Genomic DNA, 16,250 nt, shown 5'->3' with positions numbered 1-16,250 from the left:
CAAGTAGAAAAAAACCCCACCGAACGCACTAAAAAAAAAAAAAAAAAAAAAAAAAAAATCAAAAAATGCTCTGACCGGGCGTGTGAGAAGCCACCAAAGAAAGCAGATGCTCCTCAAGAGGAAAAAGCGAAACTGAAGCTGCACATTCACGGGATGGACAGGAAGGCACTGGCACATGCACGCTGGAACACAGCTTGCGTGTCTGAAAGCTCTATTTTTTTACTGTGGCAATATTGTCGGGATGGGTGACGCGGAACGGCAGCTACCCATCTGCGAGAATAAGCAAGCCATCTTATCCTTGGAGAAGTCTACTGTGTAAGTTTAAATAATTTACAGGCTATGTCATCATTTTTCCTACAGTGAATTTGTTCAAAACGCATACTGGATTGTTGCTTCCCAACCTCCAACACCCAGAAATCATGCACAATTTTTGATATTCTCAATTTAATTCCTCTACAGATTTGACTGAACCCATACTATATAATTGAAATACTCATCATGTGTTCAGTGTTTCACAGGTGGGATGTTTTACGGCCAGTAAAGTCATCTTAGAATATGGTTTGGCTTTGGAATAGCAATATCCAGAAAGAATGACCCCAGAAACATTGTTTAACTCCTAGCCAATTCAGTGCTAAAACAAGGGGGGCATGATTTATCTTTTCTACAGAGACAGAATGGGGTAAACATCTAAGAGAAGAAGGCCTCAGCTGTTCACAATCAGCTACTTATCAACACCCTTCCACATAACAAAATAATGACCCAGGCATTTGTTCGAATATTCTACACTTCAGTAATGTAAAAGAAAAAAATAATTCTATATACTATGCAGCTCATTTTCAAAGTCCTTAAACTTAAAAACTTTGTGTGTTTTCAAAATGTCCACCTATGTGTGTTATAGCCACCACATTTGTTAGCGTGGAGGAGTGGCCTAGTGGTTAGGGTGGTGGACTTTGGTTCTGGGGAACTGAGGAACTGAGTTCGATTACCACTTCAGGCACAAGCAGCTCCTTGTGACTCTGGGCAAGTCACTTAACCCTCCATTGCCCCATGTAAGCCGCATTGAGCCTGCCATGAGTGGGAAAGCACGGGGTACAAATGTAACAAAAAAAAAAATATGTTTGACAAACATAGTAAATGATGGCAGATAAAGACCTGTATGGGCCATCTAGTTTGCCCAATAAGGTATGAAGAGTAGTTCCTGCTGCTCTGTGCAGGTTACAGCCCTCTAGGCCTTGTTTAAAGTATGACGATCATTTAAGTCTTGCTTTGATTCTATCCTTTTTGCTCTACAGGGATCCTCTGTGTTTATCTCACACATTTTTACATTCCATCACTATTTTTTTTAACCCCATCACCTCCACCGAGAGGGTATTCCAGGCATTCACTACCCTGTCCATTAAAAATTATTTTCTGATGTTGTTCCTAAGTCTACCACTTTCAAGTTATGTCCTACCACTTTGTCTCTGAAAAAGAACTGTTTGTATATTAATACCCTTCAAGTTATTTAAACATTTGTTATCTTCCCTGTCCCTCCTTTTCTCTAGGATATACATATTCAGGTTTTCAAGTCTCTTCTCATACAAACATTTGGGAAAAAAAAAGTTATATATTTTTTACCTTCCTCTGAACAGCTTCAAGACTATGTCCCTAGTGAGATACAACCTCTAAAACTGAACACAACTCGCAAAGCGGGTCCTCACCAACAGGGGCACAGACACCCAATTTTGGGTGTGCCTGAGCCCAATGAGCAAGAGAACCTCACCCCCCACTCTTGGCATCTCCCTATCCCCTCCCACCAGGTGACAGCATCTCTCAATTCTCCCCCTTCATTTCTTTGCTGGCAGAGAGCAATTCATACCCACTGCACACGCCAGCCCTGAGCCTTCTGTCTGATCTGGCTCCGCCTATGCGGAAACAAGAAAATGAGTCAGAGGGAAGGCTCCTGTCCCGTGTGAGTAGTGGATGTGAGTTGATGCTCACTGATAGCAAAGAAATGAAGGCTTTTAAAGGTACAGGGGGTTTCAGGGACTGGAGCTGAGATGTCAGAAGATCTGCAGGGGAGGGGAAGGAGAGATGCTGGGATTCTTCAGCTGGCAGGGCTTGGGGAGCTCTGCCAGCCACACCAAAGGTGCCCATCCATGCCCACCCGTGGCTACGCTATTACTCACCAATGACTTGTACATGGGCACAAACACCTCCTCTCTTCTGCTAGTTATTTCTCTCTCTAGGTAGTTTTGTATCCTGCTGGCTTTTTTCCACTGCCTTGTCACACTGTTTCACAATCTTGAGATCATCAGAAGAGGATAACTAAAGCCTTCCCTGTCCATCAGAGTACAAACAGTGAGAAACTGGGGAGATATGATACAGACGTTCAAATATTTGAAAGGTATTAATCCGCAAATGAACTTTTTCCGGAGACGGGAAGGAGGTAGAACGAGAGGACATGAATTGAGGTTGAAGGGGGGCAGACTCAGGACTAATGTCAGGAAGTATTTTTTCATGGAGAGGGTGGTGGATATGTGGAATGCCCTCCCACTGGAGGTGGTGGAGATGAAAACAGTAATGGAATTCAAACATGCGTGGGATCAACATAAAGGAATCCTGTTTAGAAGGAATGATTCTGTGGAATCTTAGAGGCGATTGGGTGACAACGCCGGTAATTGGGAAATGAAACGGGAGATGGGAAGACTTCTACGGTCTACGCCCTGATCGTGACTGAATAGATAGGGATGGGCTGGGGTGTAAATTTTAAGGGGCTTCGATGTTTGCTTCAGAATTTAGTACAAGAACAGTACTGGGCAGACTTCTATGGTCTAGATTGTAAGCTCTTTGAGCAGGGACTCTCTCTTTTTGTGTATGGTGTACAGCGCTGCGTATGCCTTGTAGCGCTATAGAAATGATAAATAGTAGTAGTAGTAGTAGTCTGTGCCCTGAGAAAGGCAAGGAAAATCAAACAGGTATACATATAAAGTATCACATACCATGTAAAATTAGTTTATCTTGTTGGGCAGACTGGATGGACTGTACAGGTCTTTATCTGTTGTCATTTACTATGTTACTATGTAAATCCTAAAGGCAAAATACCTACCTAATTATAACTACCAACTAGTTAAACCCTATCCCTAACAGACTGCTACTTGGAAAATTAGGCCTAGTGACTGCAAGATCCAGAACAGCAGAAAAAAAGAGAAGACCCAAGTGATGAAATAAGACAAAATATATTCAATACATATAAATAAAATCAGCGTACAATTGCCCTCTAGCTGCCCAACATAGCCATGTTTCACCCTCTCAAAGGCTGCATCAGGGGCATAACACAAACCAGCAGAAACTGGTTAATACAGAGCAGCATATAAACTAAAGCACCATTTTTTTTCCAAGCAGCTGCAGCCTGACACCCATCACGTGGGTCTACTCTTTTTTTCTGTTAGTGACTATCAAGTAAAACAATATAAATTTCCAAGTGAATACCAAACTGAAACCAGGCTAGACTAAAATGGCGTCCCATTGACTGAAATATGCCCAACAGGATTCACCATCCAGCATTAATCAAGACTGTTGAAGCAGGATGCAGGGGAAGCAATCGTGATCCAAGAGACAATCCAATTGTGTAGAGTCGCCATCCGCCACCAGTCTAAGTCAGAATGCCCCTTAAACCAGCTAGGAGATAAAGAATCAATGTGGCTGTTCGTGGTCTACTGGAACTTTGCAATAACACATCTGTACAAAAGCTTCTGAATCTGGTGACAGAAGAAACTCTGAGCTTCCTTACTTTAACTTACATTATTGACACTCCAGACACCACTACCTTTGCTTTTTTTGACATGAAGGCAGCTCTAGGATTCACATAGGTGATCAAATCTCCAGGATTCACATAGGTGATCAAATCTCCAACCCATGAAAAAGGTTTATGCTAACCTTGACGTTCTGCAAAGGGGCTGGCAACCTTGAACACAAAGTTGGTGGTGCTGAGATAACACCCCTATCAAGAACACATCATGATCTAATGAAATATTATACAAATGACAAACTAAAATTGATGGGCCCAACAAGAGTTTGGAAGGGAACTAGAAACATGAGAAATCTGATTGCTGAGAGTTTCCTGGAGGCCACATGCACTGCTTAACAAACTGGTACCAACAAAACATCAACATCCAGATCAGTTATCATGTTAAATACTCGCCAACTATCCAATATGTCTGAACCTCCCCTATCTTCCCTTCAGAGGCCAGGAAAGCAACAGGTGAAGCAATGTTGTCTACCCTTCACCCTCCATTGCCTTAGAATGTAATCCCTCTAGAGAAAGGGAAATTACCCACTGTACCTGAATGTAAATCACCTTGAGCTACTACTGAAAAAAGTGTAAGCTAAATCTACAATTTTGTTTCCTTTTTCTTTCACCTTCTGTGCATAAAACACTGTTTTTACTCACAAAATTTACTTTGATGTCTCAAAATATTAACCCCCTTAGTTTTATTTCTATTTTGTTCTTACTGATTATGAATTTTGGTACTTGTATTTTAATTATAGTGTACTCCACCTTTTATTCGCTAAAGATGCTTACAGTGGTGGAAATAAGTATTTGATCCCTTGCTGATTTTGTAAGTTTGCCCACTGACAAAGACATGAGCAGCCCATAATTGAAGGGTAGGTTATTGGTAACAGTGAGAGATAGCACATCACAAATTAAATCCGGAAAATCACATTGTGGAAAGTATATGAATTTATTTGCATTCTGCAGAGGGAAATAAGTATTTAATCCCTCTGGCAAACAAGACCTAATACTTGGTGGCAAAACCCTTGTTGGCAAGCACAGCGGTCAGACGTCTTCTGTAGTTGATGATGAGGTTTGCACACATGTCAGGAGGAATTTTGGTCCACTCCTCTTTGCAGATCATCTCTAAATCATTAAGAGTTCTGGGCTGTCGCTTGGCAACTCGCAGCTTCAGCTCCCTCCATAAGTTTTCAATGGGATTAAGGTCTGGTGACTGGCTAGGCCACTCCATGACCCTAATGTGCTTCTTCCTGAGCCACTCCTTTGTTGCCTTGGCTGTATGTTTTGGGTCATTGTCATGCTGGAAGACCCAGCCACGACCCATTTTTAAGGCCCTGGCGGAGGGAAGGAGGTTGTCACTCAGAATTGTACGGTACATGGCCCCATCCATTCTCCCATTGATGCGGTGAAGTAGTCCTGTGCCCTTAGCAGAGAAACACCCCCAAAACATAACATTTCCACCTCCATGCTTGACAGTGGGGACGGTGTTCTTTGGGTCATAGGCAGCATTTCTCTTCCTCCAAACACGGCGAGTTGAGTTCATGCCAAAGAGCTCAATTTTTGTCTCATCTGACCACAGCACCTTCTCCCAATCACTCTCGGCATCATCCAGGTGTTCACTGGCAAACTTCAGACGGGCCGTCACATGTGCCTTCCGGAGCAGGGGGACCTTGCGGGCACTGCAGGATTGCAATCCGTTATGTCGTAATGTGTTACCAATGGTTTTCGTGGTGACAGTGGTCCCAGCTGCCTTGAGATCATTGACAAGTTCCCCCCTTGTAGTTGTAGGCTGATTTCTAACCTTCCTCATGATCAAGGATACCCCACGAGGTGAGATTTTGCGTGGAGCCCCAGATCTTTGTCGATTGACAGTCATTTTGTACTTCTTCCATTTTCTTACTATGGCACCAACAGTTGTCTCCTTCTCGCCCAGCGTCTTACTGATGGTTTTGTAGCCCATTCCAGCCTTGTGCAGGTGTATGATCTTGTCCCTGACATCCTTAGACAGCTCCTTGCTCTTGGCCATTTTGTAGAGGTTAGAGTCTGACTGATTCACTGAGTCTGTGGACAGGTGTCTTTCATACAGGTGACCATTGCCGACAGCTGTCTGTCATGCAGGTAACGAGTTGATTTGGAGCATCTACCTGGTCTGTAGGGGCCAGATCTCTTACTGGTTGGTGGGGGATCAAATACTTATTTCCCTCTGCAGAATGCAAATAAATTCATATACTTTCCACAATGTGATTTTCCGGATTTAATTTGTGATGTGCTATCTCTCACTGTTACCAATAACCTACCCTTCAATTATGGGCTGCTCATGTCTTTGTCAGTGGGCAAACTTACAAAATCAGCAAGGGATCAAATACTTATTTCCACCACTGTATACATGCAATTTTTAGATTAGATTCTTCTTTACTTCTTAGCACACCAAGGGCTCATTTTCAAAGCACAACTTACAAAATTCCATAGGTTGCTATGTAACTTTGTAAATCTAAAGGGGACTTTTACAAAGGTGCGCTAGCATTTTAGCTGGCGCTAAATGCTGAGACGCCCATAGGAATATAATGGGCATCTCAGCATTTAGTGCCAGCTGATTTTTAGCACAAGCTAAAAACGCTGGTGCACCTTAGTAAAAAATCCAAAACCTTAAGGGCTTTGAAAGTATGCCTCCAAGATACCAGACAGAATTAAACGTTTGCCTTTGTCAGTCATGTTGGTTACTAATTTTAAGTATATTAAAGAACTAAAAAAAAAAAAATCTTTACTTAAAACATACATTTTGAATAATAAATGAGAAAAATGAATGTGTGTTTAAAAATATGCTACTTCCACTGATACAGAAATTAGAGGTCAAATTTTAAAAACATACTCCGATGATGACTATTAGCAACAGAGCACACATCTTAAGCAGGCTTACAACTGGATGATGAAAATAATATATTTGAGAAAAAAACTAAACACATAGGGGTAGATATTCAGCCAATGGCAGACAGCATTTTTTTGGCCGCTGACAGCTTTACCCACATATTCAATGCTGGCCAAGTTTGGGCACTGGCCACTGAACATCCAGGCATAAGCAGGCAGTTAAAATGTATGTGGTTAACTGTAATATTCAGCACTTAACCACATAAGGTGAACCACATAAAGATGTTATCATGGTTTATGTGGTCCTATTTATGCGGTTACCTTATGTGGTAAAGCACTGAATGTCAGCACTTATTAAGTGCTAACTCTGCCACCAGACCTCCCAAAAACACAGCCAGTTTTGGCTTAGGCACTAACCCCCACCCCCCTCCCCCAGATTCTATGTAGCGCGACTAAGTTGTGTGCACACAAATCCAGTCATATTCTGGATTTGCACACAACTTAGTTACATAACAAGCCAATTAGCACTGATAATTGCCACTTAAAGCAATTATTGACACTAACTGGCATTAATTAAAATTCACGTGCACAACTGTCTAAGCATATTCTATAACATGATCTGCATAAATTCTAAGTCGCATAGTTGAAAAAGGTACGCGGCCAGGGGCGAGTCGAGGGTATTTCTAAATCTCTGTGTGTTGTTACACCCGGTCTGCGCTTAGTTTAGGCATTTACACCAAATTTTACTTGGTGTAACTGTCCACAACTAAATTTTAGTCGCACGGACGGGGTGCTCGGTTATTCCATAAACTGTGCGGAAATGTAGGCTTTATTCTATAAAGTAAAATGTGCCTAAATTTAGGTGTACTTTATAGAATACACCTAGGTATATTTCATTTTTGCACCAATTTTTTAGGCGCGATATATAGAATCTAGTCCTCACCGGGAATATTCAGCGGCACTATCAAGTTAAATGCCACTGAATATGCCAGGTTAGCTCTGGACAAGCAGTTTAAATGGTCAGTAGCCTCACCTAGCTGTATAAATCACTTTGGGATCCTTTTTACTAAGGTGTGCTGAAAAATGACCTGCGGCAGTGTAGACGCATGCAGAATTATTTTTTACCGCACCTACAAAAAATGCCGTGAGGACGTCAGGGAAAATGAAAATTGCCGCGCGTCCATTTTGGGTCTGAGACCTTACTGCAAGACATTGACCTAGCAGTAAGGTCTCGGGCGGTAATGATCTGCGCACGACAAATGCCACTTGACGCACATAACTGCCACGCGCCAGAAAACATAAAATATTTTTCAGAGGCGTGTAGTGGACGCACACTAAAATTTAAATTACCGCAAGGGCCACACGGTAACTCCGATTTGGCATGCATTTGGTACGCATGGGCGCCTACGCGGTTTAGTAAAAAGGCCCCTTTATATACTGACCCCATAATCACTATTTAATGAACAGCTCAACCTGAACAGGTTAGGAAAACATTAAAAAGAAACGCATTTTTTTTTGCTCTTTCACTAGATAGTCACCTTTTAAAGATGCTCTAAAGAAGGTCTGAGTTCCATTTCCAGTTTGGTTGCCATTGCTACCCTGAATACGGAGCCCAGTCACATTGTCCAACAAGAGGAGATCAAACACAGTTGCGGGTGGTGATGAGCTGGTGTTGTTAGTCAGGAGTCGTACAGTAGCAGCAGGAGTACCAAGTTGATAGGTCACCTAAAAAGGACAAAATGTGTTATTATACTTCTAGATACTTCATATTTTTTTAACCACATGATGCTCTTCCTTCAACAGATAATGAAGAAGCCTGGTCTATAAATATGCAACTTCAGGTTTTGATTGGGGAGGGGGATTATTTTAAATGCCTTGATAATATGTCACTTTCATCTTGATTTAGAACTCTCCAGGAGATTTTAACTTCCCACACATCAAGAAGTTACTTGGTGAGAAACATACAAGAACTCTGTTATTTGAAATCTAGGGCATCAATGCATGCAGCAATGGATAAACCAAGGTCTGAAAGCAAAGTTTATAAATTGCAGCCAGCCCTAGAAAAGAAGCACTGGAGAATAAACTTCTAATAAGGCACTGCCTGAAGTGCAATTCATAACCTTCCCACTGTGAAGCACACAAGCAACCTCATATCTGCTGCCAGATCGCAAGTTCATTTTCTTTGTATGAATGAAAACCTTTTTTCCTTTTTCCTTTATAGTCCTCCATCATTATTTTTAGTCCCTACAATGAAAATACGTTTGCCACTTACAGTTCTGACAGTATGTGAACCCCTTAGGAAGGTCTGTAGTTTAGCACAATTTACACTCAAAAACATTATTAGATCCTAACCTAAACCCCGAGCAGAGGAAAAAGATAGAACACACTGAATACATAACTCAGGGAAAAAGAATATATTTTAACTAGTTTCCTTGAAAAAGTACATGAACCCTTAGTTTCCTTAGAACAATCGACTAATTAGAATCAGTGTTTAAATAACTGGTAAACAAGCACATCACCCTGCAGAATAAATCTGTATGATTGTGGCTGGGCAATCTGGCCTATATAAAAAGGTCCAAAAGGTTTTAATTTAGTATTCACTATTAAAGTTACTGAACACTCATCATGCTACCATCAAAAGAAATTTCAGAGAATTTACAAAATAGAGTAATTGATGCTCACGTCTGGACAGTGATATAAAACCATTTTTTAAAACTTTTCATTAAATGAGCTATGTGATTACTCCCTATTGTGATTTTATTTCTAATTTCCGCCCCTCTATATTTTTGTAGTCTAAGAAGGTTTAGATTTCTGTTATTTTTCATTTTATCATTTTCCTGAGATAGTTTATCAGTGTACCCATTTTCTTTATATGTCCTTATGTCATGGTATTTGAAATTGCTATAAAGATAAAATTTAAAAAATAAAAACAGCTACATGGGTAACGTATAATTTAGGCAGTTGGCATTCCAGTACTACATAATACCTTCATATTCATTATATATTTCATGGTTTGGCCAAACACCACACTCTTGAGTCAGACAATAGTAATCTAATTCCAAATCTACCCCCCCCCCCCCAACACACACACCTGTAGAAATCTACAAAAGCTCTCCAGATACTTGAGTTTCTTCTCCTTGACTGTACAATTTCTCAATAAAAAACACTTCTTTATCTTGTTGACACCACCGCTCTATACAACAAGCAGCCTTCCAATTCCATGCAATTGTAAAACAAGCTCTTAAAGTAGCCGAGAGACAAATTTCTTTGGAGATACTGGGGAAAACTGTGCTCATTCAACCGCTTAGAACAAAACAACCAGAAATGGCAAAATGTGAATTGGAAAATAAACAATGTGCATACAAGATCTTTCTCTATCTTGTCCCAGAAACTAGAAATTCACCAACACTCCAAACCGATGTGAAAAAAAAGAACTCTACTTCCTACATCATCTCTTACATTGATCTGACATCCCACTACACTAAACTTAAGAAAAATAACTATAAATGCAGGCACGAAGACTGTGTGTGTAAGAAACATAACTTCAAACTTACTGGCCAACAAAGAAGGCGATTTGAAAATAGTGAAGGTACACCAGCAACGTGAGGGTTGTGATACCTTCTTACAGATGGCAGCTATGATAAATTTCATCTGCTATTGGGATGCCCAGTTGTAATGCAAGTGAATTTTAAAGATTGTTTTTCAACTCTGCCTTGACCGACAAGTGCACTCGGGGTCTGTATTTTTGAATTCTGTTTGTGTGAAGAAGATAAAATCACAGCTCTAATTAATTTGGTATGTGAAGGGAGAGGTGGAGCCTGTTTCGAGTTCAGACTGGCTACCTGGCCTGAGAAACGTGACCACATTCCCACAGTATGGCTTGTTTACCTAAACAGAGAAATTTTCAAGCATTCTGTAATTTTCCGTAGCTCTGAACATGAGTTCTAAGCCTAATAAAAAAAGGGAGTTTCTATCAGTGAAATTGGGAGCTCATCTGTGAGTAACGTACGAACTGTCCAGAGAACCATATTTCCTGGTCAAAGAAACTTCTGGCTTTCACTGTGAAGAGGGCCCCCCCAGCTGATGATAAGAGCCCAAATGATGTAATGATCAGTGATGGACATATGTATATTATAGTGTACTATTGCTTCTTTTCCTGGTCTAGAAACTCCTAGCATTGCTTTGATGTAGGGACCAGTGATTTAATGATCGTTTATAGGTATTGTTTCTTTTCAGTTATAATCATTGTATATATATCATTGTGTATCTCAGAACCTAATAAAAGTCTCATTTACCTAATACGAATCCAAAAGAATCCACAGTAATTACTGAGTAGTCTGTGTCAGTAAAGCAGGCTGTAAAACCATCAGAAGAACACCAGTCTTCCAATTTCCTAAGGTCTTCCTGCAATATTTCACAATCCGCATGTGTTTTAACAACCTTGAATAGTTTTGTACCATCGTTCCAATTTCCATATCATTTATAAATATATTAAATAGCACCAGTCCCAGAACTGATCCCTGCAACATTCCACTATTCACCCTCTTTCATTGAGAGAAATGACCATTTAACCCTAACCTCTGTTTTCTGTCCAATAACCAATTCCTAATCCACACCAGAGCACTGCTAGGGGTAGGAGTAAGTGGGCCTTATTCCTGCTCCCATTATCCCCTCTGGACCACCAATGATAGGAGGTAGGCCCGGGTGGGTCTATCAAGCCCTTGGGGGTTGGGGGACATTCTGGGAGGGGAAGGGGGTTTTGGTAAAGAGTCGTCCTAACTTGGGCAGGCTAGCTATGTGGGTCCTGGTGCTGAAAATTACTGGCATCTGTATTACTACCCCCGACCGGGGCTAACTACAGCTGATATTCAGTAGCTCTGCACAATTAAATAACGCTGAATACTGACAGCTGGGAGGCACAAGGCAATTTAAGTGGGCAGGAGCCTTTACAGCCCACTTAAATCACTTTGAATATTGGTCAGATTAATTGTTTGATTTTCCATTTTCCATTAACTGCCACGCGCTGTGTTGTCATTAGCACTTACCGACACCTATTTTGTTGGCAGTCAGGGCTCTCACGCTAATTCTGCACTAAGCAGAGGGTCTTTTACAAAGGCGCACTAGTTTTTAGAACGTGCAACCACTAGAGACGGCCATTGAAATATAGCATACGCTTATTTTTAGTGCATGCTAAAAACACGAGTGCGCTTTTGTAAAAGGGACCCTTAGCGCACAATAATGTAGCTGAACTGATTAGCAAAGAAACACTCCTCTCTACCGCCAGACGTGCCTCTTCCAAGGAAAAATTTAAAATATTTTTAGTATGTGGTTTGAGTACACAGACTAGGAACTTACCGCAGGACACCCAAGGGCAACCTGCGGTAAGCCCTTTTAGGTTGCGGTAAGCACACGCTAGAGCTTACTGCAGTTTAGTAAATGATGCCCTAAATGTTTTGCATTATTTAACATTTTTAAAAAACCTGAATTCATTATTTTGACAAGACTACAAGTGGCTACAAATCAAATTTCCCCTAAAACAACAAATGACAAAAAATACTCACCACACCACATTTCTTTAAAGTTATTCCATTCACAGAAGATACTGAAATTCTTTGCAGCTCTTCATGCTGTAAAAACATCAACAAATGAAAAATACAGTCAACCAGCTTGTTATCAACAGCAAATGAAATTCCCCAATAAACTGGCCACATTTTAGAATACTCAAAGGAAGCTCATGCTCGATAAAAGGGAGGAGGGGAGGGAGAAGTTATAAAACTGTATCCATATAACATACATGGCAGATACCAGGTCTCAGTAAACTTATCTATGTACAGTATTTATTTATTTGGGGGTCCCTTTTACAATGGCGCGCTGAAAAATGGACTGCGGTAGTGTAGACGTGCTTTGGGTGAATGCAGAATCATTTTTCAGTGCACCTGTACAGAATGCCTTTTTTTAAAATTTTTGTCGAAAATGGACGTGCAACAAAATGAAAATTGCCGCACATCCATTTTGGGTCTGAGACCTTACCACCAGCCATTGACCTAGCAGTAAGGTCTCACGCGGTAACTGGGCAGTAATGGTCTACAAGCATAAAATGCCAATTACTGCCCGTGCGCCAGAAAATAAAAATATATTTTCCAGCGCGCTTAGCAGACGCGTGTCAAAAATGAAATTACCACGAAGGCCTCGCGGTAGCTCAAAATTGACACGTGTAGGCACCTACACGGCTTAGTAAAAGTGCCCCTGGATAAATTAATTTGAATTACTTACTGCCTTTCTGAAGAAATTCACCCAAGGTGGTATACAGCAAGAATAACCTGGACATAGGCAATATGTGATTACTGTAGATCAAAAATCATTCAAACAACAGTCCCCACTATAATATAGTATGTTGTTTCCAATGCTAACACACTTCACATTAAAACATCTTAATAGACAGCACATGGAGAAAGCAGAGATGAACACATAGGACAGTAGTTCTCAACTTTTCTTCAATTGTGACACATCTGACAAACAATGCTTGTGTTCACGATGCACTGAACACTATAATTTGCAACTGAATTTTAAAGAAAAGTCTAAATAGTTATTTGTTAAAACGAATTCAAAGGAAATATAAACATTTTCTTAATTTACTTTTTATATATTTATTGAAATTAAATGTTAGTGGTAGTTAGTGGGGTCCCGCAGGGGTCTGTGCTGGGTCCGTTGCTTTTTAATGTATTTATAAATGACCTAGAGATGGGAATAACTAGTGAGGTAATTAAATTCGCCGATGACACAAAATTATTCAGGGTCGTCAAGTCGCAGGAGGAATGTGAACGATTACAGGAGGACCTTGCGAGACTGGGAGAATGGGCGTGCAAGTGGCAGATGAAGTTCAATGTTGACAAGTGCAAAGTGATGCATGTGGGTAAGAGGAACCCGAATTATAGCTACGTCTTGCAAGGTTCCGCGTTAGGAGTTACGGATCAAGAAAGGGATCTGGGTGTCGTCGTCGATGATACGCTGAAACCTTCTGCTCAGTGTGCTGCTGCGGCTAGGAAAGCGAATAGAATGTTGGGTGTTATTAAGAAGGGTATGGAGTCCAGGTGTGCGGATGTTATAATGCCGTTGTATCGCTCCATGGTGCGACCGCACCTGGAGTATTGTGTTCAGTACTGGTCTCCGTATCTCAAAAAGATATAGTAGAATTGGAAAAGGTACAGCGAAGGGCGACGAAAATGATAGTGGGGATGGGACGACTTTCCTATGAAGAGAGGCTGAGAAGGCTAGGGCTTTTCAGCTTGGAGAAGAGACGGCTGAGGGGAGATATGATAGAAGTGTATAAAATAATGAGTGGAATGGATCGGGTGGATGTGAAGCGACTGTTCACGCTATCCAAAAATACTAGGACTAGAGGGCATGAGTTGAAGCTACAGTGTGGTAAATTTAAAACGAATCGGAGAAAATTTTTCTTCACCCAACGTGTAATTAGACTCTGGAATTCATTGCCGGAGAACGTGGTACGGGCGGTTAGCTTGACGGAGTTTAAAAAGGGGTTAGATAGATTCCTAAAGGACAAGTCCATAGACCGCTATTAAATGGACTGGAAAAATTCCTCATTTTTAGGTATAACTTGTCTGGAATGTTTTTACGTTTGGGGAGCGTGCCAGGTGCCCTTGACCTGGATTGGCCACTGTCGGTGACAGGATGCTGGGCTAGATGGACCTTTGGTCTTTCCCAGTATGGCACTACTTATGTACTTATGTACATTTTTTGTCAAAGAAGTTATGTCTTCACTTACTTCACCAGTGAGAAATCTGGAACTAATACACTATACACAGTTTTTCAACGTTATCAAAAATTAGGGAGGTTAACAAACTAGGGAACACAATAATTATGGGTGATTTCAATTATCCCGATATTGACTGGGTGAATGTAACATCAGAGAATGCCAGGCAGGTAAAATTCATTGATGAAATCAAGGACTGTTATATGGAGTAGCTGGTTCAGGAACCAACAAGAGGGGGAACAATTCTAGACCTAGCTTGACAACAGTGATCATTAACATGATCAGATTTGATGTAAGCTCTGGAATAAGTAAGTGCACATAGGCAAATCAAATATGTTAGCATTTAACTTTCAAAAAGGAGACTATGATAAAATGAGAAGAATGGTTTAAAAAAAAAAAAAAAACTTAAGAAGAGCAGCAGCAGCAAAGGTCAAAAATTTAAATCAGGCATGGATGCTGTTCAAAAATACCATCCTGGAAGGCAGGAGAGGGGAGATACGATATAGACATTTAAATACCTACACGGCATAAATGCACAGGAGACTCTCTCAATTGAAAGAAAGCTCTGGAATGAGGGGGGAATAGAATGAAGTAAAAGGGAACAGACTCAGGAGTAACCTAAGGAAATGCTTGTTCATGAAAAGGGTAGTGAATTAGTGGAATGGCCCTCGTCGTCTCTTCGCCACCCTTAACTCCCTCCTCAAAGTGCCCTCCGCTCCCACCCCCCCCCCCCCCCCCCCGTCACTCTCTCCTCAATCACTGGCTGACTACTTCCGCGACAAGGTGCAAAAGATCAACCTTGAGTTCACTACCAAGCCACCTCCTCCTCTTCACCCTTCAACCCTCTCCCTCAACCAACCACCCAGCCCTCCTTCTCCTCCTTTCCTGATATCTCCGAGGAGGAAACCGCCCGCCTTCTTTCCTCCTCAAAATGCACCACTTGTTCCTCTGATCCCATCCCCACCAACTTACTTAACACCATCTCTCCTACTATCACCCCCTCCATCTGTCATATCCTCAACCTCTCTCTCTCCACTGCAACTGTCCCCGACACCTTCAAGCATGCTGTAGTCACGCCACTCCTCAAAAAACCATCACTAGACCCTACCTGTCCCTCCAACTACCGCCCCATCTCCCTCCTACCCTTCCTCTCCAAGACACTTGAGCGCGCAGTCCACAGCCGCTGCCTTGATTTTCTCTCCTCTCATGCCATCCTTGATCCGCTTCAATCCGGTTTTCGCCCTCTTCACTCGACAGAAACAGCACTTTCTAAAGTCTGTAATGACCTGTTCCTTGCCAAATCCAGAGGCCACTACTCCATCCTCATCCTCCTGGATCTATCCGCCGCTTTTGACACTGTCAATCATGACTTACTTCTTGCCACACTGTCCTCATTTGGGTTCCAGGGCTCTGTCCTCTCCTGGTTCTCCTCCTATCTCTCCCACCGCACCTTCAAAGTTCACTCTCATGGATCTTCCTCCACCCCCATCCCCTTATCTGTTGGTGTTCCCCAGGGATCGGTCCTTGGACCCCTTCTCTTCTCAATCTACACCTCTTCCCTGGGCTCCCTGATCTCATCTCATGGTTTCCAGTATCATCTCTATGCTGATGACACCCAACTGTATCTCTCCACACCAGACATCACCGCGGAGACCCAGGCAAAGGTATCGGCCTGCTTATCCGACATTGCTGCCTGGATGTCCAACCGCCACCTGAAACTGAACATGTCCAAGACCGAGCTTATCGTCTTTCCACCAAAACCCACTTCTCCTCTTCCTCCACTTTCTATCTCAGTTGATAACACCCTCATCCTCCCCGTCTCATCTGCCCGCAACC

The 16,250-nt window shown here is 41.8% G+C and overlaps 1 protein-coding gene across 2 annotated transcripts in view; it reads right to left on the bottom strand.

The window, feature by feature from the left end:
• The window catches only part of EVC2 (EvC ciliary complex subunit 2), a 351,907-nt gene that overhangs the window by 305,126 nt on the left and 30,531 nt on the right, over window positions 1–16,250 (bottom strand). For both annotated transcript variants that reach the window (XM_030191177.1, XM_030191178.1), the window contains exons 3-4: window positions 12,202–12,267; window positions 8,179–8,365 (exon numbers count right to left, since the gene is read on the bottom strand). In XM_030191177.1, the coding sequence (XP_030047037.1) occupies window positions 8,179–8,365; window positions 12,202–12,267 (253 nt within the window). The remainder of the gene's footprint in view (window positions 1–8,178; window positions 8,366–12,201; window positions 12,268–16,250) is intronic.

The sequence above is a fragment of the Microcaecilia unicolor genome, chromosome 2 (assembly GCF_901765095.1).
Source record: "Microcaecilia unicolor chromosome 2, aMicUni1.1, whole genome shotgun sequence".
NCBI classification, from domain to species: Eukaryota; Metazoa; Chordata; class Amphibia; order Gymnophiona; family Siphonopidae; genus Microcaecilia; species Microcaecilia unicolor.
This window is presented reverse-complemented; position numbering and strand designations above follow the sequence as displayed.